This window comes from Lampetra fluviatilis, chromosome 1, assembly GCF_964198595.1.
Source record: "Lampetra fluviatilis chromosome 1, kcLamFluv1.1, whole genome shotgun sequence".
In the NCBI taxonomy this organism is placed as follows: domain Eukaryota; kingdom Metazoa; phylum Chordata; class Hyperoartia; order Petromyzontiformes; family Petromyzontidae; genus Lampetra; species Lampetra fluviatilis.
This window is the reverse complement of record NC_136275.1, coordinates 14,013,091-14,039,040: the sequence shown is the minus strand read 5'-3', so window position 1 is coordinate 14,039,040 and position 25,950 is coordinate 14,013,091. Positions and strand designations below refer to the sequence as shown.

The 25,950-nt window shown below is 43.5% G+C and overlaps 1 protein-coding gene across 2 annotated transcripts in view; it reads right to left on the bottom strand.

The window, feature by feature from the left end:
• LOC144932846 (integrin beta-1-like) overlaps positions 1 to 25,950 on the bottom strand; it is a 57,502-nt gene that overhangs the window by 22,715 nt on the left and 8,837 nt on the right. For both annotated transcript variants that reach the window (XM_078857266.1, XM_078857267.1), the window contains exons 2-4: positions 13,226 to 13,300; positions 1,423 to 1,511; positions 104 to 314 (exon numbers count right to left, since the gene is read on the bottom strand). In XM_078857266.1, coding sequence (XP_078713392.1) covers positions 104 to 314; positions 1,423 to 1,511; positions 13,226 to 13,298 — 373 coding nt within the window. In that variant the 5' untranslated portion in view covers positions 13,299 to 13,300. The remainder of the gene's footprint in view (positions 1 to 103; positions 315 to 1,422; positions 1,512 to 13,225; positions 13,301 to 25,950) is intronic.

Sequence of the window (25,950 nt, the reverse complement as noted above, 5' to 3'; positions counted from 1 at the left end):
AGTGTATGGTGTGTGGGGGGGGAGGTCAGACGTCTCACCCACACCGAGAGCGCGTGCGAGGGCGTGGGTGGCAAGTGTGGCTGCAGTGCGCAGGGCTACGCACCCGACCGCAGGCGCAGCGTGAGTCTCTGCGGGGCGACCTGCGTGATGTGGTCGGGCGATAGCTTTTGCCCACGCTCGCTGAGCGGGCGGTCGAGCAGCAGCGCCTGGCTGCCCCGGGGATTCTCCGTGTGCTCCGCGCCACAGCCCCGCTCGCGCAGGTTCTCCACGTAGTCGCAGCGTGCCGAGTTGGGCTCCCCGACCTCAGTGAAGTTCTGAGCGGTGGGTGGTGGGGTGGGCATGACGTGTGAGGATATGGCTTGTGAGTTCGTGGGGTTGGTCGGTCAGCAGGGTTTGGGGTCGAGATGTTAACTACCTCGCCTGGTCTGCAGGAGGTCATGGGTTCGATCGCAACCCTCATGATGCTTATATATCTGAAGTTTGCATGTTGTCTCCTTGGATTTCTTGCCAGGTCCTCCGGTGTATCCCTCCACATTGAGAATCAACATGCGTTTAAGAGTATTTGGCTGCTTTAAATTTCCACGTAATAAGCCATTTGTTTGAGCGATCATTTATGGCCATGTCACTTCTGAAAAAGAGCTATATAGCTCAGTGGGCCTTATGTGGTAATATAAAAAATTGCTTAGTTTTGTGGTTTAGCTAAAGCCAGTGGGGTAGCGTGGTTACTGGACCCGAGTGCAAGGAATGAAATTGGGAGGCCCCCTGCCCAAGTGCCCTCCTTTGTAGCCTGGTGCCTGGGCCCCTTTGACCCATGGACCCCTGGTACAGTTGCACCGCCTGTACACTGGATGCCTACGCCACTACTTAAGGTGCGGGAGGAACAAATGTAGGTGGATCGGCATGTGTATTTCGAGTATTTCTATGTGTATCTGTGCATGTAGGTATATATGTCTGTGTATGTACGTCTGCGTGTGTTTATATGCGTCTTATGTGTATTTCTACGTGTGTATGTTCGTGCGTGTGCATGTGTGCAAGTAGGTGTGTGTGGTAGTGCAGTCGTAAGCGCTCTCTAAGACCAATCTGGTGACCCGAGTTCGATTCCTGCTCACGGCCAACATCAGTGACAATTATCTGAACCAGTCCTGGGCCTCCCCAAGGTCGACTCAGCCTCAAATGAGTACCTGGTGCAGTTGTGTAAACATCAGCAAATGGGGAGACAAAGGCGGCCAGACAGGATTTTGGCCACCCACTCCATCGTGTGCTGTGCCGGCGTTCATAGGTGTTCGTGAACAGCACTTTCCCCAAAAGTACGTTAAGGCTATACGGGGAATCTTTGTCCTTGTCTGTAAGTCTTCTATGTCTAGACGAGAATGTATTTACATGTCTGTGTGCGTGTGTGTGCGTTATGAGCCTCTACTTAACAGATTTTGTGCACCAGCTGCAGCGGCTCCCTGTCTGGATGCATTCACCGCATGACTTCGCGTTGGCCAAAAGGCACTCATTTCGCAATTCTGCAACAACATATACATACATACATGAACGCGCACACACACATACACACAGGACACAGAGCGACATTCTTCAATTACCCTTAGAATCTATCATGGAATGTGCTGTTTCGAGCACCTATTTCATGTGCGACACTGCACATGAGGGGTGATGGGGCCCAACGTAACACCTGGCCACCTTCGTCTCCCCAGTGCTATGTGTTATCCACAACCAGCACACAGGGTACTAATTTTGGGCTGAGTACACCGAGCGTGATGGCCAGTTGGGGAGAAGTTTGGTAAAAAAAACACTGAAGGCAGACATGGCGTGGCCTTCATCCAGCAGTGTATTGACAAAGGGCTATGAGTTTAACATTGCTTTAATAGTCTGAGCCTAGACTAGATATTTCACTTGTCGGCACCACCTGGGGTGGTATAAATGTCGTGGTTCCGATTTCTTTATGCGATCAATAACAGTCATTAATGTGATAACATATGCATTGTGTGGGCTATCAAGTAATTAACTTTTATTAACCATGTAAATACGCCTTGCTACCTTAGGTGGTACCAATCTTTGATTTGGCCCAGAGACTATAACCCCAAGTGAGCCCCACCAAGCTTCAGGTAACAATTTCCAACATTGTGCATAGCCCAAAACTTAGGTGGTGTGTTTAGTTTGCGATGTAGACGTTTGAACACTACAACCAGTGTGTGCCTGTATTGCAACACACGCACACACACATAGCACAAGCAGCACACGTGTGCCCATGTGCACAGGCTATAGAGTAGCTGCTCTGTGCGCTATAATGGTGCGAGTCATTGCACGGCAGTCCGATGTCAATCCACTGCTGATTGAATGCCACCTCACGCTTGTTGGTCATGGGGTTCGTTTGACCATACTTCACCACGCCGGTCAGTGCAGATTGGTGAAATGGGGCAAGAGGCCAGGTCCGGTTCAGATATCACTCACAACTTGTGGTAGAGAACCGTGTGAGATGAGCTTGTCTACGCTCATGCTAACTAGATGGCATAATCCTCATATACACTGATGGGAGAGAAAAACAATGCAGACACGAAGGTAGGAACTCAATCGTGTGTTAATAATCGCACTGCCTAATCGAATCTCTACTCCCTCATCTTCACAATTCATTAAATCGCCAGGACAAGGTTTCATACAAACCTTACCCACTTCTCACTTGAAGGCCAGGTGGCTGATACGATGTTTAATAATAAGACAAAAGGTGTATTATATTTCATGTAGAGGTACAGATATGTATTAGGATGCGATGTCCGATCCAGAAATACTGAAGGAGACATCACAGCGACGACACTCCGCTGCTCCTCACGCGGTTACCTCACTTGTACCACCTGAACGTGACATTGTAGGCGTCACTCTGGCATCTACATGAGCTGTGCGACAAGATTCAGAGAGGTGTGAAGGATGCGTAATACGGCTCATTTATTTGGTCACTTCTTCCGCACTGGGCGCCTTAACTCAATCTTCAGGGGCCGTTTGGGATTCTGTTTGAATGGCAGCGCACGCCTTGCAAAACGAACGTTGGATGGGGGCTCGCAAGTCACAGGCTTCGTGACCTCTCTCTCACTCAAGCCGCCCCAGCGAACTCCCTCTGGGAAAGGGGGGGGGGTGAGGGCGAACCAGCCCAGAAGCTTGTAACGCACTCCTCGTGAAAGACGCTCGTGAAACGCAGGAAGTCATCGGCTCTCTTCAAATCTCCTGTCTCCCTATGCCCCCCCCCCCACCACCGCTTAACCCAACAACAGCGCACCATTCGTTACGACTCCCCCCCCAAAACTCCCTCGGGTTATATCGTAGTCCATGGGCCCAGAGCACAAATTGGTACCACCTAAGGTAGCACAATACTCCAATATTAACGATGTATATGGCTGATAATAGAGATAAATATTTACAGATGTTATATACGACGTACACGCCGAGCTACGATTCGGGTTGTAACTTGTAATTAAACCTCAGCCCGTGATCGATCCACTGGCTCCCCAAGTCACCTTCCCCTCTCCCATTCTCCTGACGGTTACATGACCACATTGCGCATCAGAAGCACCGCTGCTCGATGAATCGATCATTGAGTTCGGCACACTTGCATTGACTCACATATGCGTGTGCCGGTGCTGCATCAGCGTTTTTCGATTCATAAACTGTTGATAAGTAACTTAATGCCGATTATCAATCCACTGCTGGATAAAGGCTTTCTCATGCTGCTTTGGGAAGGAGGATGGGGGGGGGCGTATTGGTGGTGGGCCATACTTCACCACGTTGGTCAAAGCGTGTTGGTGAAAGCCGGAAATCAATGATTGTCCGACATCACGGTGACATGTTCTTTATTGCAAGGCCCGCGGGCCACTTGCAGCCCCTGATGGCCTTTAATGCGGCCCCTAACAATGCAGAAATGTGATTAACACCCCCCAATCGTGCTGTCACAAACCCAATGGTTTCAAATGTGTGGGGGCCCTCAACACTGATGTCTTATCGGGGAAAGTGGCTTCCCTCTGAAAACGAGTGAAGAACACTGGTGCATTGCGTGAACTGCTGCGTCAATCCCGTTTGTTAAATCATTAATGTGATATTCTTTGGGTCTTTCGGTAAAGTCACGTAGATAGGTTCAAAGAAAATAACAAAAAAACTACGACGTTTCGATCGCAATTCCTGCAGTCATGAAAGCTTTAAGTCAAGATTTAATGAATGTCATGTAATTGACGTCGTGTATTTGCGTGTGCCCCTTCCTGCCACTAGAGGCCGCTACATTCACCACTGTTAAAACATATCAATGCTTGAATCGAAACGAAGCCCTTAATCGCAAAGGACGGGGCTTTGTGGGGTTCTTTTCTATTTCCAAGACGTGCAACTTTCCGAGTTTCTTTTTCAACAGATGACCACAAGCCTGGCACATGACGGCCAAGTCTTGCGAAAGTGTCATAGGATCGGTTATATTCGCAGCATTTACATTTTTTGCCACACAGAACTTACAAGGGAGGTTAGATTGTATTCAGTCTGGTGAATCCACCATTTGCGGTGGCAAATACATGGCAACATAGCAATGGTTTCTTGAATATGTCTGTGCTAGGCTTTGGATACTGTCCTCTTGTATGCGTGAGTTTTCTCCACGTACCCTGGTTTCCTCCCAACACACAAAGTACAGCGCGTATGTCATTGGCCAAACATTGCAACGTAAGACTTTCCTCTAAAAACAGTCTTGAGTTTCAGAATTTTCTCCAAAAAATAAATGAAGTACATCATCATCAAAATCTATGACGAGCTGACGGGTGGAGGGTGGCACAGCGATCTGCACACTGCTATATTAACCCGGCCACGTCAATTTGATTATTGGCCACAAGTAGCAAAATATAATCTTAATTTTAGAACGTTCGTGACTGCAGGAATTATTATTTGGTTCTTTCGGTTAAGTCACGTCTAAAGATAAAATAATAAATTAAATTAAATAATAGAATACGACGTTTCGATTGCAACACAAGCAATCATCATCAGGTATAATGAAATAGCGACATAAAATCTAACCAGAAAACTATAGACAGACATATTAGCAGACAGATATCACCAAGATACATAGAGAGAGCAACACAGGTAACAGAGAGAGGTGGTCGTCTCTGTGGGGTGGCCTTAAATAGACAGAGGAGGGCGGATGCAGAGAGAGGGAGGGGGGTTAGAGAAAAAATTAGCATATCAATGAGTGGACAACAGAACGTGGTGCTGCAAGTGCGATGACACGGCAAGCAAGCCTGAAAATCAGGAGAAGGACACACTAAAATTAAATAACCTAGTAAAATATCGAAATGTAATGTAATACAACACAGAGGGTCGGTCAACACACAATTAACGCATAGCCTGGTTGATTACGTATTTCAAAGATTGCTAAGTTAGAATTTAAGTGTGAACATTCCAAAGAGAGGACACAGGCAGAGAGAACAAGTAGTCAGAGAGAGAGAAAAAAGAAGATAAGTTTAAAACTTCCCCGTAGAAGTGGTTCAATCTTAATTTTAGAACTTTCGTGACTGCAGGAATTATTATTTGGTTCTTTCGGTTAAGTCATGTCTAAAGATAAAATAATAAATTAAATTAAATAATAGAATACGTCAGAGAGAGAGAAAAAAAAAGAAGATAAGTTTAAAACTTCCCCGTAGAAGTGGTTCAATCTTAATTTTAGAACTTTCGTGACTGCAGGAATTATTATTTGGTTCTTTCGGTTAAGTCACGTCTAAAGATAAAATAATAAATTAAATTAAATAATAGAATACGACGTTTCGATTGCAACACAAGCAATCATCATCAGGTATAATGAAATAGCGACATAAAATCTAACCAGAAAACTATAGACAGACATATTAGCAGACAGATATCACCAAGATACATAGAGAGAGCAACACAGGTAACAGAGAGAGGTGGTCGTCTCTGTGGGGTGGCCTTAAATAGACAGAGGAGGGCGGATGCAGAGAGAGGGAGGGGGGTTAGAGAAAAAATTAGCATATCAATGAGTGGACAACAAAACGTGGTGCTGCAAGTGCGATGACACGGCAAGCAAGCCTGAAAATCAGGAGAAGGACACACTAAAATTAAATAACCTAGTAAAATATCGAAATGTAATGTAATACAACACAGAGGGTCGGTCAACACACAATTAACGCATAGCCTGGTTGATTACGTATTTCAAAGATTGCTAAGTTAGAATTTAAGTGTGAACATTCCAAAGAGAGGACACAGGCAGAGAGAACAAGTAGTCAGAGAGAGAGAAAAAAGAAGATAAGTTTAAAACTTCCCCGTAGAAGTGGTTCAATCTTAATTTTAGAACTTTCGTGACTGCAGGAATTATTATTTGGTTCTTTCGGTTAAGTCATGTCTAAAGATAAAATAATAAATTAAATTAAATAATAGAATACGTCAGAGAGAGAGAAAAAAAAGAAGATAAGTTTAAAACTTCCCCGTAGAAGTGGTTCAATCTTAATTTTAGAACTTTCGTGACTGCAGGAATTATTATTTGGTTCTTTCGGTTAAGTCACGTCTAAAGATAAAATAATAAATTAAATTAAATAATAGAATACGACGTTTCGATTGCAACACAAGCAATCATCATCAGGTATAATGAAATAGCGACATAAAATCTAACCAGAAAACTATAGACAGACATATTAGCAGACAGATATCACCAAGATACATAGAGAGAGCAACACAGGTAACAGAGAGAGGTGGTCGTCTCTGTGGGGTGGCCTTAAATAGACAGAGGAGGGCGGATGCAGAGAGAGGGAGGGGGGTTAGAGAAAAAATTAGCATATCAATGAGTGGACAACAAAACGTGACTTAACCGAAAGAACCAAATAATAATTCCTGCAGTCACGAAAGTTCTAAAATTAAGATTGAACCACTTCTACGGGGAAGTTTTAAACTTATCTTCTTTTTTTTTCTCTCTCTCTGACGTATTCTATTATTTAATTTAATTTATTATTTTATCTTTAGACATGACTTAACCGAAAGAACCAAATAATAATTCCTGCAGTCACGAAAGTTCTAAAATGAAGATTGAACCACTTCTACGGGGAAGTTTTAAACTTATCTTCTTTTTTCTCTCTGTCTGCTAATATGTCTGTCTATAGTTTTCTGGTTAGATTTTATGTCGCTATTTCATTATACCTGATGATGATTGCTTGTGTTGCAATCGAAACGTCGTATTCTATTATTTAATTTAATTTATTATTTTATCTTTAGACGTGACTTAACCGAAAGAACCAAATAATAATTCCTGCAGTCACGAAAGTTCTAAAATTAAGATTGAACCACTTCTACGGGGAAGTTTTAAACTTATCTTCTTTTTTTTTCTCTCTCTCTGACGTATTCTATTATTTAATTTAATTTATTATTTTATCTTTAGACATGACTTAACCGAAAGAACCAAATAATAATTCCTGCAGTCACGAAAGTTCTAAAATTAAGATTGAACCACTTCTACGGGGAAGTTTTAAACTTATCTTCTTTTTTCTCTCTCTCTGACTACTTGTTCTCTCTGCCTGTGTCCTCTCTTTGGAATGTTCACACTTAAATTCTAACTTAGCAATCTTTGAAATACGTAATCAACCAGGCTATGCGTTAATTGTGTGTTGACCGACCCTCTGTGTTGTATTACATTACATTTCGATATTTTACTAGGTTATTTAATTTTAGTGTGTCCTTCTCCTGATTTTCAGGCTTGCTTGCCGTGTCATCGCACTTGCAGCACCACGTTTTGTTGTCCACTCATTGATATGCTAATTTTTTCTCTAACCCCCCTCCCTCTCTCTGCATCCGCCCTCCTCTGTCTATTTAAGGCCACCCCACAGAGACGACCACCTCTCTCTGTTACCTGTGTTGCTCTCTCTATGTATCTTGGTGATATCTGTCTGCTAATATGTCTGTCTATAGTTTTCTGGTTAGATTTTATGTCGTATTTCATTATACCTGATGATGATTGCTTGTGTTGCAATCGAAACGTCGTATTCTATTATTTAATTTAATTTATTATTTTATCTTTAGACGTGACTTAACCGAAAGAACCTAATAATAATTCCTGCAGTCACGAAAGTTCTAAAATTAAGATTGAACCACTTCTACGGGGAAGTTTTAAACTTATCTTCTTTTTTTTTTCTCTCTCTCTGACGTATTCTATTATTTAATTTAATTTATTATTTTATCTTTAGACATGACTTAACCGAAAGAACCAAATAATAATTCCTGCAGTCACGAAAGTTCTAAAATTAAGATTGAACCACTTCTACGGGGAAGTTTTAAACTTATCTTCTTTTTTCTCTCTCTCTGACTACTTGTTCTCTCTGCCTGTGTCCTCTCTTTGGAATGTTCACACTTAAATTCTAACTTAGCAATCTTTGAAATACGTAATCAACCAGGCTATGCGTTAATTGTGTGTTGACCGACCCTCTGTGTTGTATTACATTACATTTCGATATTTTACTAGGTTATTTAATTTTAGTGTGTCCTTCTCCTGATTTTCAGGCTTGCTTGCCGTGTCATCGCACTTGCAGCACCACGTTTTGTTGTCCACTCATTGATATGCAAATTTTTTCTCTAACCCCCCTCCCTCTCTCTGCATCCGCCCTCCTCTGTCTATTTAAGGCCACCCCACAGAGACGACCACCTCTCTCTGTTACCTGTGTTGCTCTCTCTATGTATCTTGGTGATATCTGTCTGCTAATATGTCTGTCTATAGTTTTCTGGTTAGATTTTATGTCGCTATTTCATTATACCTGATGATGATTGCTTGTGTTGCAATCGAAACGTCGTATTCTATTATTTAATTTAATTTATTATTTTATCTTTAGACGTGACTTAACCGAAAGAACCAAATAATAATTCCTGCAGTCACGAAAGTTCTAAAATTAAGATTGAACCACTTCTACGGGGAAGTTTTAAACTTATCTTCTTTTTTTTTCTCTCTCTCTGACGTATTCTATTATTTAATTTAATTTATTATTTTATCTTTAGACATGACTTAACCGAAAGAACCAAATAATAATTCCTGCAGTCACGAAAGTTCTAAAATTAAGATTGAACCACTTCTACGGGGAAGTTTTAAACTTATCTTCTTTTTTCTCTCTCTCTGACTACTTGTTCTCTCTGCCTGTGTCCTCTCTTTGGAATGTTCACACTTAAATTCTAACTTAGCAATCTTTGAAATACGTAATCAACCAGGCTATGCGTTAATTGTGTGTTGACCGACCCTCTGTGTTGTATTACATTACATTTCGATATTTTACTAGGTTATTTAATTTTAGTGTGTCCTTCTGATTTTCAGGCTTGCTTGCCGTGTCATCGCACTTGCAGCACCACGTTTTGTTGTCCACTCATTGATATGCTAATTTTTTCTCTAACCCCCCTCCCTCTCTCTGCATCCGCCCTCCTCTGTCTATTTAAGGCCACCCCACAGAGACGACCACCTCTCTCTGTTACCTGTGTTGCTCTCTCTATGTATCTTGGTGATATCTGTCTGCTAATATGTCTGTCTATAGTTTTCTGGTTAGATTTTATGTCGCTATTTCATTATACCTGATGATGATTGCTTGTGTTGCAATCGAAACGTCGTATTCTATTATTTAATTTAATTTATTATTTTATCTTTAGACGTGACTTAACCGAAAGAACCAAATAATAATTCCTGCAGTCACGAAAGTTCTAAAATTAAGATTGAACCACTTCTACGGGGAAGTTTTAAACTTATCTTCTTCTTTTTTCTCTCTCTCTGACGTATTCTATTATTTAATTTAATTTATTATTTTATCTTTAGACATGACTTAACCGAAAGAACCAAATAATAATTCCTGCAGTCACGAAAGTTCTAAAATTAAGATTGAACCACTTCTACGGGGAAGTTTTAAACTTATCTTCTTTTTTCTCTCTCTCTGACTACTTGTTCTCTCTGCCTGTGTCCTCTCTTTGGAATGTTCACACTTAAATTCTAACTTAGCAATCTTTGAAATACGTAATCAACCAGGCTATGCGTTAATTGTGTGTTGACCGACCCTCTGTGTTGTATTACATTACATTTCGATATTTTACTAGGTTATTTAATTTTAGTGTGTCCTTCTCCTGATTTTCAGGCTTGCTTGCCGTGTCATCGCACTTGCAGCACCACGTTTTGTTGTCCACTCATTGATATGCTAATTTTTTCTCTAACCCCCCTCCCTCTCTCTGCATCCGCCCTCCTCTGTCTATTTAAGGCCACCCCACAGAGACGACCACCTCTCTCTGTTACCTGTGTTGCTCTCTCTATGTATCTTGGTGATATCTGTCTGCTAATATGTCTGTCTATAGTTTTCTGGTTAGATTTTATGTCGCTATTTCATTATACCTGATGATGATTGCTTGTGTTGCAATCGAAACGTCGTATTCTATTATTTAATTTAATTTATTATTTTATCTTTAGACGTGACTTAACCGAAAGAACCAAATAATAATTCCTGCAGTCACGAAAGTTCTAAAATTAAGATTGAACCACTTCTACGGGGAAGTTTTAAACTTATCTTCTTTTTTTTCTCTCTCTCTGACGTATTCTATTATTTAATTTAATTTATTATTTTATCTTTAGACATGACTTAACCGAAAGAACCAAATAATAATTCCTGCAGTCACGAAAGTTCTAAAATTAAGATTGAACCACTTCTACGGGGAAGTTTTAAACTTATCTTCTTTTTTCTCTCTCTCTGACTACTTGTTCTCTCTGCCTGTGTCCTCTCTTTGGAATGTTCACACTTAAATTCTAACTTAGCAATCTTTGAAATACGTAATCAACCAGGCTATGCGTTAATTGTGTGTTGACCGACCCTCTGTGTTGTATTACATTACATTTCGATATTTTACTAGGTTATTTAATTTTAGTGTGTCCTTCTCCTGATTTTCAGGCTTGCTTGCCGTGTCATCGCACTTGCAGCACCACGTTTTGTTGTCCACTCATTGATATGCTAATTTTTTCTCTAACCCCCCTCCCTCTCTCTGCATCCGCCCTCCTCTGTCTATTTAAGGCCACCCCACAGAGACGACCACCTCTCTCTGTTACCTGTGTTGCTCTCTCTATGTATCTTGGTGATATCTGTCTGCTAATATGTCTGTCTATAGTTTTCTGGTTAGATTTTATGTCGCTATTTCATTATACCTGATGATGATTGCTTGTGTTGCAATCGAAACGTCGTATTCTATTATTTAATTTAATTTATTATTTTATCTTTAGACGTGACTTAACCGAAAGAACCAAATAATAGCAAAATATACTTCGCTAGGCTTATCTGGGCAGATAATGGGCCTTGTTATCATTACTGTTCAATCGGACACCCAATAAAAAATATACACATTGTCATGCTGATGAATTCTGAGAGGGCACAGGATGGTTGCACGCGGAAGCCTTGTGAAATTCCTGTGAAACGTCTGCCCACGCTCATGAACGAGATATCTCAAACACCACCACCGCTCGTTTGTAAACACAGCGCCAATGGCCAGAGACCATTTATAGTCAGCACATCAGCATGGCTTTAATCTGGTAATGAAATCAGTATATCTACTTATTCTTTCTGTGAGTTCATCTACAGGGCGGTAAGTCCCTATACTCCTATCACGCACCGATTTAATTGTAATGGCATCGGTCTTACTACTATAATGAGAAGAGAATGTCTGTGTGTAACGCGCGTGACGTCACTCCACATGCCGCACCCCCCATCATTAATATTCATGAGCAGGTGGGTTTTTACACTCACGCAGAAGAAGGTTGAGCGGTGTCTTGCCTCACGGCAGATGTGGAGCGTACGTTCACAGGAAGTTACTGTTTTTTTATGCTAATTTTGGTCACGTGACCAGGAAGTGACGATGTTAGATTTTCAGTGAACCACGCGGGCTTCTGCCATCTTACTGATAATTCAAGATGGCGGCACGCATCGCATCTCAGTGAGACCACAGCCGCACTTGTCCATTGTGGGAGCTTAAGAAGCATTGTCTGGAAGTTGTTTATATTCCTATAATATTGGCAATGCTGTTGTAATGTTGGAATGACCGTTATAGTGATGTAAATTCCTTTATGGTGCCGTTAAGTTGTTGTAGTAAATACGAGGCCTAGTTAGTAACGAAGCCTGCGACTTTCCTTATTGTGGATGTTACTTGTGATTTAGTAGGTCGAGTCAGACTTGTGCCTATGTTGCGATCCTGAGAGTAAAGATGACGAAGCATCTCATCCACAGTTTAGTGTTATGTGTAATGCTGTACATTTGAGGTGCAGTGGGATGAATACACGATGTGCCTGTATGCAACGCACCGGCTTGTGCTCTTGTCTAGCTGTTCAGTGGTAATGTAGGGGCCTGGTCCGTCCAGGATCTGTTGTTATCTAAGACAATGTTCTGATGCTGTGGTGTTCATTGTGTTGGTGTTTCCGGATTATAACAGATGCTGTATCTGTGTTTTCTCACCAGTTTTACCTTGTTACAATCAATAAATGACGATTGGAGTTGGACGTTCATCCTGGCTCCGAAGGTTTATTGAACGCAAGGTTATCTACTCGACTAGCGGTGCAACGCAGCGCACAGCGAGGCCGAGATAAGCAGAAATATTTTTTTTCACAAATTCGCTTTAAGTTTTACATTTATTTATTGAAAGTGAATCTAATAAATAATTCTACGATTTGGTGTCTTTATTTATTTCTTCAGCACTTTAGACAAAAGGTAAGTCTAATTTATGCTTCTACATTATGGTAAAATAGACATTTCTTGGTGATTTTCCAGATATTGTATCGAATTCCAATTTATTTCAACCCCAGCGACCGAAAGCAGAAGAGAATAAAGTATCAGAGCAGTGAATTTGAACAAATTGAAGGTCAGTTATATACAGTGCTACAGTGACATGAAGTGAGGTGTTTTATGACATAGTTTTGTGCAAGATTCACTGCCATTAATACAATGTTACAGTGAACTGCAGTGAAGTGTTTGATGACTTCGTTTTGTGCCAGATTCACTGCCATTAATACAGTGCTACAGTGAAGTGCACTTAAGTGTTTGATAACATACTTTCGTGCAAGATTCACTGACATTAAATTGACACAAGATACAATTATACTCTGCTCAATCTTTTCGTTAATATTACAGCTTCCGTCCTAGGACAGGCAAACAAGCTAGTGTAGGTATAAGGACTTCCAGCCCACCATATACGTGTGTGTGTGTGGAACTCGTACCTGGCTGACCCAGAGACAGCGTCAGAGTCAAGGTCACCAGCAGCGCCGCGCAGACACACCGACTCCACGCCATGCCTGCCACAAACACAAAGATTCCCTGTGTCACCTTGAACACACTGTTGGGGCCATTGCTGTTAACGAGCACCTACTGCGGCCGCCACGTCCAACCAAGGTGGTCAAAGCGGCTGGACCCACGCCTGGCTGACACACCGTCTCCCCAGTGCTGATGTTTACGCATCCACCGCTCCAGGTACTCATTTTAGGCTGAGTCAGCCTAGAGGTATCTCAGAACAGGTTTTGTTGGCCATGACCTGGAATCGAACGCTGACATCACGTATACAAACACACGCAGAATAGACACAGCACAGCGATGATGGATGGGCTCGTACACCTCATTTATTTGTACTGTGCATCCAGGCCAATGGCTGACGCAAACAATAATTTTGCAAATAAGCATCGTCTGCAAGCACCGCACGTCCCAGACTCTGAGGAATCAGTGACTGTGCATCAAATTAATTTGCAGCTGGCATTGGGTCAAGGGTAGACAGAGGCAGATAACATTCCATTATAAACATTTGTGCTGCATGCCTGTCTCGGCCTCATCTCTGGTTCTGTTCTTTCGAACTGTTTGCATCACCCTCATCCACTTCCATTCTCTCCGTTGCTCTATACATCATCCATGTCCTTTATGATGGCGTTGTGCATACCATATTATAAAACATATTGCTTCTCACCCTAAGTATGTGTCAGTAGTGGTACAGTCCACAATCTGTGTTTGGTACAGCCCAGGATGATGGTTGCTTCCTGGAGCAGTCCCCCACCCCGAACCATTGCCCCCCCCCACACACCCCCAAGGCCCCCTGGAGATGCATTCCACGGGGTTGCTGCTGCTGTTGCAGCTGGAAAGTTGACTGGACTCATCACCAAATACAAAGGGTGGTAAGAAGCACAATGATAGTTATTTTTTGTATAAAGTCATTCCTGTCAGCCAGGAAAAGCCAATGAAGTGGAACTCGCATTAGGGTCACCCTATTGCAGATTTGAAGAATTAACATCAACCAGAAGGGAGTGCTCCTACCAATAACATTTGGTAAACCAGTAGTAGCTGTTTATTAGCACGTCTTACTCTGTGGATGAGTCCCAGAAGGGCAAAACTGGTCCTGGATTTGCGCGTGTAAACAAAGAGTGCTGGTTAATACAAATCTAGAACACCAAGAGGCTCGAATAACTAAATATACATTTTATGTTTATATGGAGGTATGGAATAAAAGGTTATTAATTTACTATAAATACTAAATACAATTTTTTTTATGGATGTTGTAGGCTTGGGTTGTAAGGTGGCCAGGAGATTACAGGGCAGCAATGGAATGTTGAATTCAGTGCAGCCATGAGTGTCACTCCGTCGTGCAAGTGGGTTTTCTCCAAGTACTGCAGCTACACCAACTTGTACACAATCTGTACTGTATTTATATTTTGTGGCGTGCAATACTATTGCTGTAAAGAGAGAATGCATGGGAAATATAACGGCAATTCCATATGTACAAGAAAACCTCAATGACTCTCTCGACTCTCTTCATCAGGGTCCTGTATTGGGATGTTTGGCCAATGCCATTAATTTGTGTTGGCATCATGTGATAGGAAACCAGTAAAGCTAGAAAAACCCCTCGCATATGAGGGGATGATACTCTAAGCTCCTGACGGATGGATTAGACAATCCATTGCTATGCTGCCATCTCGTGGTCTCCTCGCAGCCAAAGCCCTATAACAGCAAGTGACATTGTCACCCACCATAATTTTAATTTGACCATTTAAGCTGTGTTTATTTTCATGTCCGTCACCTGATGTGTTGAAAGCAAACTGTGGGTCTTGTCTAATGAATCTGCCTCTATTTTGTCAATAGACTTATTTGGTTAGGTTACAGTTATATTTCAGCCAACTAAATTTACTCACAAAATTCACTACACATCGCAACTGCCTAGAAACAAACGTCTATCCAATGGGTCCATGGAAGTTAAGCAGATTTAAGTCTGGTTAGTGCTTGGATGGCAGTTCAGTAGAGGGTGTGATCCACAGATGGATTTAGTCCACTCACTGGATTAAGTCTGCGGATTGAATCTATCTGTGTGAAGTTATGAGTGTCATCTTTTGGTATGCATGGGTTTCCTCTGGGCCTTCCGATTTCCTCCCACATTAAGCCAAACACTCGATCCACGGTAATGGACAACCATCCCAGTGCAGAACCTTCCAGATAAAGGGTCTTAAGAGTCAGGGAAGCTTTCCTGAGTAAGTCATTGCCATTCTTATTATTAGGATTGACGAGGTCACAGAGGAGTGAAACACACTAATGCAAGACAGGAAAAGTCCTTTACACCAATAAATATCTTACATACATTTTCTGAACTATAAAAAAAATGTTGGCTGTTCTGTTGCATCTAGAGCGGGGCAGTGGAATATGCCATCTCACAAAGGTCATTCACGAGGCATGCCATGCTTCACACCTTCAACAATTGATCAAAATCAGACGACACTTTTTGCAATATCACTCTGCCTTAAACAAGAAAAAAGTATATTATAGGCAATAATAGGCACTGTTTTGAACAATGGCCCTTCTTCACAGCACATAGGCCAGAGAGGTGGAGTGATTTGATGAGTTGTCACAATTCGTGATCGTGGTTCATTTTAGGAATATTTTATTTTTATCCCTCATTTGCATTTCATATTCATGTCTTCTTTGTCTAAAGTGGCTGTTCTTCCCTTTAGTCTACATCTAACATTTACATATCAACAACACATAATTTGTATGCATTTTCTCATTTTATACATTAATCGTGAGCATAAGAATATATTTAACCGCATAATTGATGTATCGTTACGTGTCTGGTATCAATCATATCTTGCTCTCGAATATCACAAATCATAGCAAGCAAATGTAATTATCTCCGACCATCCATAAGTCCGGTGGTGTAGCTATCGAGTGTGCAGGTGGTTCAACTGCATCAGGGCCTATAAGTCAGAGGGGCCCAGGACCTGGCCTAATAGGAGGGAAGGAAATTTGACATTTAATTCCTAGCACCAGGACCCATGCCAACAATGCCACGCCACTGCATGCAAATACGGTCTTAGGAAAGGCCTTGAAATTCTGCAAAGGCGCTCCTTCTCCACATAGGTACACAAACGCAAGAACATAAACAATGTGTTCATAATGTAGCTGCAGTTATTTATCAGTTGTATGATGTTGGCTATATATGGGCACCCACTGTTATTCTTGTAAATAGTTAATGTTACCTGAATTTTAGTATCCACTTCATAGCAGAATCCCTACTTTCAACGCTGTCATCCTGAGTTCAAATTCAGGTCTCAGCCACTTGGAATAACTTCGGATTTTCAAGTGTGGTAATGGTCTCAGCCCGGGGTTCAAATGACTGTAGAAAACAGTATTATGTCAAATTGGGATTTTCACTAAAGGTGGCTGAATTCCAACTCTAAGACTGCGACATTTCAAGTGATGAGGCAATGCCACTAAATGAGCCATCAATTCCAAACAGATGAGCAAGAGATCACTTCTGTCAGGGGTCAAGATGTGATATGACCCTAACCGTGCACAACTTGGATTGTGAGTCAATTTAGCAGCCCCCATGAGCAGGAATGTTTATGGACCACTCATCTGCAATAGGGGCTGTTCTCTCGCTTGCCTGCATGCACCACCGCCATCCCCACTACCGTCCACTCTGCAGAAATTACTAACGGGGCATGGGACGCTTTGGCTGGGAGCTTTGACGCATGACTGTAATGTCTCGATATCATCACACGACATTCACAAACTAATTTATCCCTTTATCGAGGTACTTGTACAATTGCCCGTTTCTGTGTGGATGCTTGGGGGAACTAGAGTTTTCAGTCATGTTCCTTGAGTACTAAAAAAATGGTTCAGATTTTTTCTTCACGTGTTTACCAGGGGTGAAAACATCTCGTGTGCTATTGAGAGGTAAACTATTACATCACTGTACCTTGAGAGACAGTGATGGCTTTGGGAGGCTTTTATTCAGCAGTGGACTGATCACAGCTCGTGACAATAACACCTCAAACGTGCCAATATCCACAAAAGAAAGTGTGTTGAATGCACTTGCAGTGTAGAAGTCAGTCTACCCACCCGTGCTATTTATACAAAAATAACCTGTGTTCGAAGGAGCTGCACCTTACAAAGATAATCTTTATCCTTTGAGCCGGGAGATGAAATTCGAGAAGGTATAATCTTCTCAAAATTAACGCGGTGCGGTCAAAACCCTCTGCATTTTAACGGGTAGTAATTGCACACAGAGGTCCATCCAGACAAAGGAATGTTTGTTTTGAGTTATAACTGCACGACACACGGTCACATGACGCGCACATGGTATTGCGTATTCCTTCAACATGTGTTTTTCCATCATGGATTAATGGAGGCGGACCAGAGTGAGGAGGCTTTGGCTCATTCGGTGGTGGGGATGGAGAGTGAGAAGATGGGAGGGAAGGTTTGGCAACCGTTTGAGAAAGGGCAGTCAGCTCAAAGCAGCAGCAAGCAGATGGGGCCTGTTTCTTCCAATAATAGTAATAAAATATATATTGAAAGAGGCAGCATGTGACCTGCGGGAGCATAATGCTCCTTCACTGTCGCTTAAAGCAACTTGAGCTATTTCCAGTAGAATTCCAGGAAATTTAACATATTTATCTCACGTACCGTATGTATCTGTGATGTTCAACATAAACTTTGTTGTGGCCTGACAAAGGGCGGATTTACAAAACACCCTAACTGTTGGGGTGATTCATTCTGAGAAAATTGTAGTAACTGTTGAGCTTGAGCTGCAGAAACGGTGCAGTGGTTCGCATACTGCGCTGTGATCCCAGCGCCACGAGGTTGGATCCTGGCCACGGCGAGCATCAGTGGCGAGTAATATCTGAACCGGTCCTGGGCTCGCACTTCACTTTACCAAACCACACTGACCAGCGTGGTGAAATATGGTAAAACAACGGACACGATCAACGTGCCATCGGGAGGTCTTTATCTAGCAAATAATGAATTGACAAAGGGCTGTAAATTATAGCCATACAAGAAACTAGCTTACGTTGTGTTCCTCGCCCCAGATAAAAGATTCAACATTTTAGCCCATTAGCTGATTGGACATCCGGACTTCGACGTTCACTGCAAGGGCGTAATAATCAAGAGATTATCATGGCTGATGCCGTTCATGCCACCACACCTCACCTTCCTTCCTCTCTTCCAATATTAGTACATCTATTTAAAACATCCTTCGTGCAGTGATGAGGGCAGTGCTGGCACAGTGGTTAGCATAGAGTTTGAGTCCTAGCACGGTTAACATCAGTGGTGAGTGAGATGTGAACAGGTCCTGGACTCCCCAGTTTACCAACTGCAGCAGCCAGTGTGGTAAAGTATGGTCAAGGAATCTTCATGACTGGCACTTGTGTTATCTAGCAGCCGATTAACAAAGGGCTTTAGTCTTCTTGGTTCTTTCGGTAAAGTCACGTATTATTTCCCTTCTACGTGACTTTAACGAAAGAACCAAGAAGATGAATCCCTGCAGTCACGAAAGCTTTAAATCGAAAAATAAAAGGGCTTTAGATTGCTATTATTTAATCAGGCAATTTACCACTGACATTCAAATATATTTTTGAGAACGAGAGACGAAATAATTTATGAACTTCATGACTCAGATATTGTCATAGCCCTTATAACTCTGAGTGTTCATGCAAATAGTATATGGGTTTGGCTTCCTGATGACTATTCTTAGGGTTGCAATATGTCTTGTGTCCTCCATGTGGCTGACTAGCTATTGAAATAATTAAATAAATAGCAACTCTCCTAATTGTGCTATCGATGCCACGTCATGAGACAAAGAATGCAATTAGAATTCTCGCAAAGCTGCACAACCTTGATTGTTAGAGAATGGCTCAGAGAAGCGGGTATCACAGTGCTACCTCTGAGTTTATTTCAAGTGACCTCTGGTATACACAGTAGGGGGCAGCACCTTCCCACCCACTCTGCCACAGAGAGTAATCGTCACATGACAGTCACACTGATACTTTTCATGCTTAGAGCTGACATGTATCCTAATACTGGTAGGAACCACCTGGTTCCACCAGCCCACAGGGGATTATTGTATCCGTCCGTCGTGCATCCAAAAATGGGAGGGGTGGGGCTGGGTGGAGAGGGGAGGGTGGGGAGGGGCTGGGTGGGGAGGGTGGGGAGGGGCTGGGTGGGGAGGGTGGGGAGGGGCTGGGTGGAGAGGGTGGGGCTGGGTGGGGGGTGGGAGGGGTGGGGCTGGGTGGGGAGGGGCTGGTCACCCCGTGGTGCCCTTTTAAAACTCAACGTTTAACCTACTCACGCCGGCTTGTGTCCGCCCTCACAGTCGGCCATATTTGCGGAATACACCACGCCGCCGTTGACCCTGGCCATTGACTGAGCAACCCAACGTTCCTACCAGCTCCCTCCGCAGGAATGTGTTTAAAGACAAAAGCAGATTTACTCGAATTATTTTTGTGCAGTGATTGGTGACCGGGCTGAGACCATCAACTCACGACACTTGCGAACCCAGTTTAATCACAGGCGTCTGCTTGGATTTGTACCCAGCATCTCAGTGGCACGAACTCAGGTCCTTTGAGCCATCCAGCCACCTCTTACTTAATGACTTTCTTGAAGGCATATTGGCCAAAAAGAAATTAACCTTACATACGAATACAGTATGACAATTGTAAACCCTATAGAAACAGCATTAATATAATCAGTCATAGTATTTTTTTAAACAAATCGGTCATGGGTAATTTAGGAAATTGGCCATCTGGTCTATCATACTGACACCACGATGGACCACAGTTGGTCTACTCTAGTGAACGATGATTTCACAGGCTGACTTGGGGATTGCGTAGCTGCTTTCGTTTCCAAGGGGTAAATCGACTGAATGACTCCATCTCAGCTGAGCGTGTAGACACGTAAATAGTATATGGAGTATAGTCTAGTCAGTGGCATATAAAGCGTGCCTGGCATGGTCTCCAGCGCAAGGAATGAATTAGGACCCTCAGTCTAATTTTCCCCTCCTCTCGTTTGCCCGGAATCTGGGCCTTTCTGGCCCGTGTGCCCCAGTGCAATTGCACTGCCTGCATACTCCACAGCTGGCCAACAACACAGCTGTACAACCCAAACACAGATTGGTCAAGCATTGCCATGGTTTTGATTCCAGTAAAGTCCCGGTGGGGATGGTGAACAAAGGGATGGCTAACTAAATAAAGCAGGAATAGACAATGCTCACACAAAGACAAAGATCCTCCGCATAACCTTTAACATACTGTTGGCACAAGTACTGTTAACGACCACCTATGAAGGCTGGAAGAGCACAGATAGGGGTGGGTGACCAACATCGCCCGATCACCTTTGTCTCTCCCAGTGCTGATGTTTACACACCGCTACAGGTACTCACTTTTAAGTCGACCTAGGGGAGGTCCAGATATTCGGAAATTATGTTGGCTGTGAGCGGGAATTGAACTCAAGACACCGGGTTCGTAGCGCAGTGCGCTAACCACTGCACCACGGATCCTACAACAACAACCGCCATTCGCCACTAAGTGGCGGTGACATCACCACGACGCTTGTGCCAGGCTATGTGCACCTTGAGGCCACGTGAAGTGTCGAACGCCCGCTGGCAGGAGGTCACGGGGCAGACCCAGGTGCCACGGATCGACTGACTGAGATGAGTGGCTGATGCACCACCTGTGCCCCCTACTGTGCCAACTTGCTGTGCTTTAGCCACCCGGCACTCCGCTCGTGAGCGTCGCTCCTCCGCCCTCCGTTGTTGTTGGAGGGCGACTGCCTCCAACTGCCCAGTAGCGTCCTTCACGAGCCTCCTCCTCAGAGGCCGATCTTGACACCGCTGGTACCAGTCATCGGCAAGTTCACTCAGCTCTACATCCTCCTGTACCACATCACTCTATCTTTTCTCTAGCCCGTGCAGCGCCCGTTTAGCCCGCTCGGTCCGGCCGAACAAAAGCTGTTTAGGCATGCGGTTACTGGGCATGCGGGCTACATGGCCCAGCCAACGCAGCCTTGCCTGCCGGAGGAGCTCACCGATGGGACTTTGTCCAGATCATTCAAGGATTTGTGAGCTCCTCACATAATCCAGCCTGTTTAAACCCAGGATGGATAGTAGGCAGGCCAGCCTAAATGTTTCTAACCGGCGAAGATGTTCCATTAGGGGGGTCCACGTTTAGCAAGCGTAGAGAAGGGAGGGAATCACTGTGGCCGAGAAGACCTGAAGCTTTGTGCGGAGCGACAGACCAGGTAGCTTCCACACAGCGTTACACAATCGATGAAAAGATAATGCCGCTCGACTGATTCGGAGTGAGACCTTTGCTGTTAAACCGGAGCCGGTCAATAGCACACTGCCCAGATATGGGAAACTCTCCACTCTCTCCACAACTGCCCCATCATCAATTGGGAGTTGTGGGGTGGAGTGTCCGATGGTACAAAATACCCTGGCAGGTGCTTAGTTTTGGTGGGGCTGATGGTAAGGCCCCACAGACACATGCTCACACGCACAATAGCTTACACAACTACACAAAACAATCATAACATAGGCACGAATGTGAATAATACCATAAAAATGTATGAGTCGTAGTCCAGGATTGTTCAAACTGACGAAATGTAAAAAAACACTTTTGTTAAATAGGTTCCACAAATTTTTCATGTTGATCCTTCGCATTAACACATTCTGCTGATGACAGTCCAGAACGATGGAAATTGACTACAGTACAAAGTGAAACATGTTATCAACAATGAGACGATGGGGTGGAGGGGTACCACTATTGGTGGATGATTTTCATATTTGTAAATAACTCTTAACACTGTGCGTAGTTATCTGTGAGTGGACGCGAATAGGATGACTTTAGCACTTCTGATAAATTGCTTTTGGGTGACTCATGAACAGATCAGGAAATAATAACAGGAAGTGGCATCGTAGGAAGGGTTTGCAGCCACTTCTCAGTCACTCCTCTTATCCGCGACGGGCTTTGGATAAAAGGGAGCATTTATTAGCAGGGGTTTCTCGACAAGACGATCGCAAGAGGAGCGGATGAGAGGAGTTTCACTGTAAAGTAGAAACTATTTCATACCCGACCGTCACACATTCACCATGACCAATAAGCCACCCGCCGGGCAATACATGGTGTAAGCGTGATTTTCTATTGAAGTTAACCGATCGGACTCTTTCTCTTACAGGAAAATATCGCTCATACATTCATTTAAACTGCTTCTAAAGTACATGCAGAGCACCCCATCCCCCACTCGCCCGTCTGTGTGTGTTTTTTTGTCCAGGGACCTATTTTGTAGTCGTCTATAGATGTTCACATATTCGACCTTTTCCAAACTTCTCGCATAGCCCTGTGGCTCAGTCCCCGACGAGTCGGTATACTGGAGATCGGTGAAAAAGAGCTGCATAGCTCATCGAGTTCATCCAGTCTAAATAGAGATTATGATATATACAGTATATATACATACACACACGTGATCGTGTACTGTGCACAACGTCGTGCTAACATGAAGTGTACTAACTAAAAGCCTCATTCTCAGCGCGTCAGAGGCGCGTGCGTGCGCGTGAGTTTCGGCGTTTGGTACGGAGGGGCGCCACCGCGAACCGGACCAGATGGCTTGCATCAGCGAGGAATGCCAACGGGGGGGGGGCGCTGGGGTAAGGATGGGGGCGTGAGTGTTGTATGTTGATTCTAACAGACCCCCCCCTCACCGCCCCTCCTTGTACCCCCACACTCCCACACTCATCCCCACCCCCATGCTGTGGCACCAGTCTCGCATCCATTGCTCCCCCCCCACCAAAATCCCTCCAGGGCTAAACTCGTCAGCTTGCTCAAAACCCTCACACCACAAAGGCCCCGAGATTCTTTTAACCTCTGCACATGTGTTATTTAGGACTGCCTTATAACAGATAAAAACGGCATCTTATATGGCCGGCTGATGATTTGGACAATGGTCTTTCTTCACAGCAGAGGGACTGACTGACTTTATGAGTTTGAAATCACACTTCATGCCGTGGGGCTCTGAGAAAACTCGAATGCGGGTCTTTGGTCTTCTGCTCCCACCAATACGAGCTTATTTTGAGAAAAGGGTCAACGATCTGGGCAGCGCATACGGGGCATGCAGAGGCATTTTCCCACAGGAAAGTATCAAAGCTCAGCTCCCCAATGCCAATGGGACTAATCGTCTTCGTGGGTTCTCACTCGGTGGAATAAAAAGTCTGTCATTACGGTTGGTATTAAAAGTAACATGCATTATGGTATTTAATAGGCATGCAGAGATTCACTCCCATTTTCTATCAATTGTTTATTAATATTCGGCTTCATTATTTCATTTACGAAACTATAATTTTTCGCCTTGTTTGAAGTGTCTAGTTTTTACTGCCTTTCGTTAACTTTTGAAGATTCAAGCTTATAGTTGTGTCCATTCTATTATCACATGAGATATACTCATGCTTATTGCAGAGCTAATCGATGCATAGTTACGTTCCAATTCTCAGACTCATGCAAAAACCATAATCAACGTTTTTGGGTTTAGATCGCGTTATTTATAAATGTGTCGTAACCCTCCACCACCCGACACGGCCAATCAGTAAAAATGTGTCACGTTGACAAAAGACAAATAGTTCACTGCTTTAGCCCACCGGTGTGTTGAAGCCACAACATTTACAATTGCAAAAACCCATTCTTTCCGAGCTTTTTCCGATCTTACGTTTACATGCAGTCCTTGATGTGACGGCGCGCTACGAGCTTACATTGACATGCCAATCACATTTACACAGTACATTAACATGTAATTTCTCCGATCTTACATTTACATACAGTCCTCGATGTGACGGCGCACTGAAAGCCGATCTTACGTTTACATGCAGTCCTCGATGTGACGGCGAGCTGCGAGCTTACATTGATATGCTAATCACATTTACACAGTACATTTACATGCACATTTCTCACTTTAACATCACAAGCCCCCCCCCCACTTCGTTTATGACTCTGGGGCTACGCCCATTTCTAACCTTTAAAAGCAGCCTGCATCAGCAGCTTCCCTCTTTCTTCCGCCTGATGACGATTGCTTGCGTTGCGATCAAAACGTCGTGATCTATTATTTTTTCTACCTACGTGACTTTACCGAAAGAACCAAAGAGTATGGATTCCTGCAGTCACGAAAGCTTCAAATCAAGATTAAAGACCCATTCACTGCCTTAAGTATATAAATAATTGGCGACATTTCGGTCGATGGAACTTCTTCATAGCACATACATGGGGAATAGTGCAACGTGGTCGAAATGTTAAACCTTTCTTTGTAACTGGAGGGGAAAAACTCACTGTTGCTACTTTTAATAAAGGTGGCATTCATTGTATAAATGTACTTAGGCAACAACACAAAACAACTATAACGAGGATTATACTTTTATATGGAACTGAGGTATGGCACAAACCACCATAATCAGCAAATACACGTTATTCACTGTCAGTTTGAAGAAGGAAGAAATGCCATATTCGTAAGTGTTTATGCATCAAAAGTTGAGAGGTAATTTAAGGCACTAATGGAGCGACAATTAAACGGGAGTGTAGGCCTACTGCGTAAACAGTCTAGGCAAAACAAACACGCGGTGAAGTCGTGCATCTGTGAATATTTGCAGTGAACACCGAAAACCGTTGGGAATAAAACACATTCCTGCGGAGGGAGCTGGTAGGAACGTTGGGTTGCTCGGTAAATGGCCATGGTCAACGGTGGCGTGGTGTATTCCGCAAATATGCCCGACTGCGAGGGCGGGCACAAGCCGGCGTGAGTAGGTTAAACGTTGAGTTTTATAAGGGGACCACAGGGTGACCAGCCCCTCCCCACCCAGGCCCACCCCTCCCACTCCCCACCCAGCCCCACCCTCCCCACCCAGCCCCTCCTCACCCTCCCCACCCAGCCCCTCCCCTCCCCACCCACCCCCTCCCTCCCCACCCAGCCCCTCCCTGCACAACGGACGGACAGAATAATCCCCTGTGGGCTGGTGTACCCAGGAGGTTCCTACCAGTAAAAATATATTTAACATAATTAAATACCATAAATAGATCGCCTTGATACTCACCAGCTTATTAATATCGAGCTTTTCACAAATGCTATATATAAGCTCTATATGGAAGATTAGGTGGAGCGGCGGCGCATTGGTTAGCATGCTGCGCTATAAACCCGGCTATCCAAGTTCGATTCCTGGTAACGGCTAACATGAGCGGTGAGTGATTTCTATATCGGTCCTGGTCCCTTCCTTTGCCAACCTGAAATGACGAGGGTGGTGCAGTATGGCCAACAACCTTATGATTGACATGAGGCTTTCATCCAGCAGTAGATTCATAAAGGGCTGAATATAATGTATTAGTTAAATAAAGTGATATATAGTACGCTGTAATATTGGAACAGTATTAGAGCTTTTGTCATATATTTTTTTTATCAATTCCATTCCATTTGTCTTTTAGGTGTCATGCCATGACAAAAATAAATGGTCATTCAGAATTTTCATCTAGAAGTCCCGTGTCAAAGAACAGTCCGTGAAGTGGTCATCTTCTACTGAAGTGACATCAACAAACATCTATACCTATGTAGTGACTGTACTTGTCACTGTATGGTGCCGGGCTTGCGAAGTCACAACCGGTAACGTTGTGAT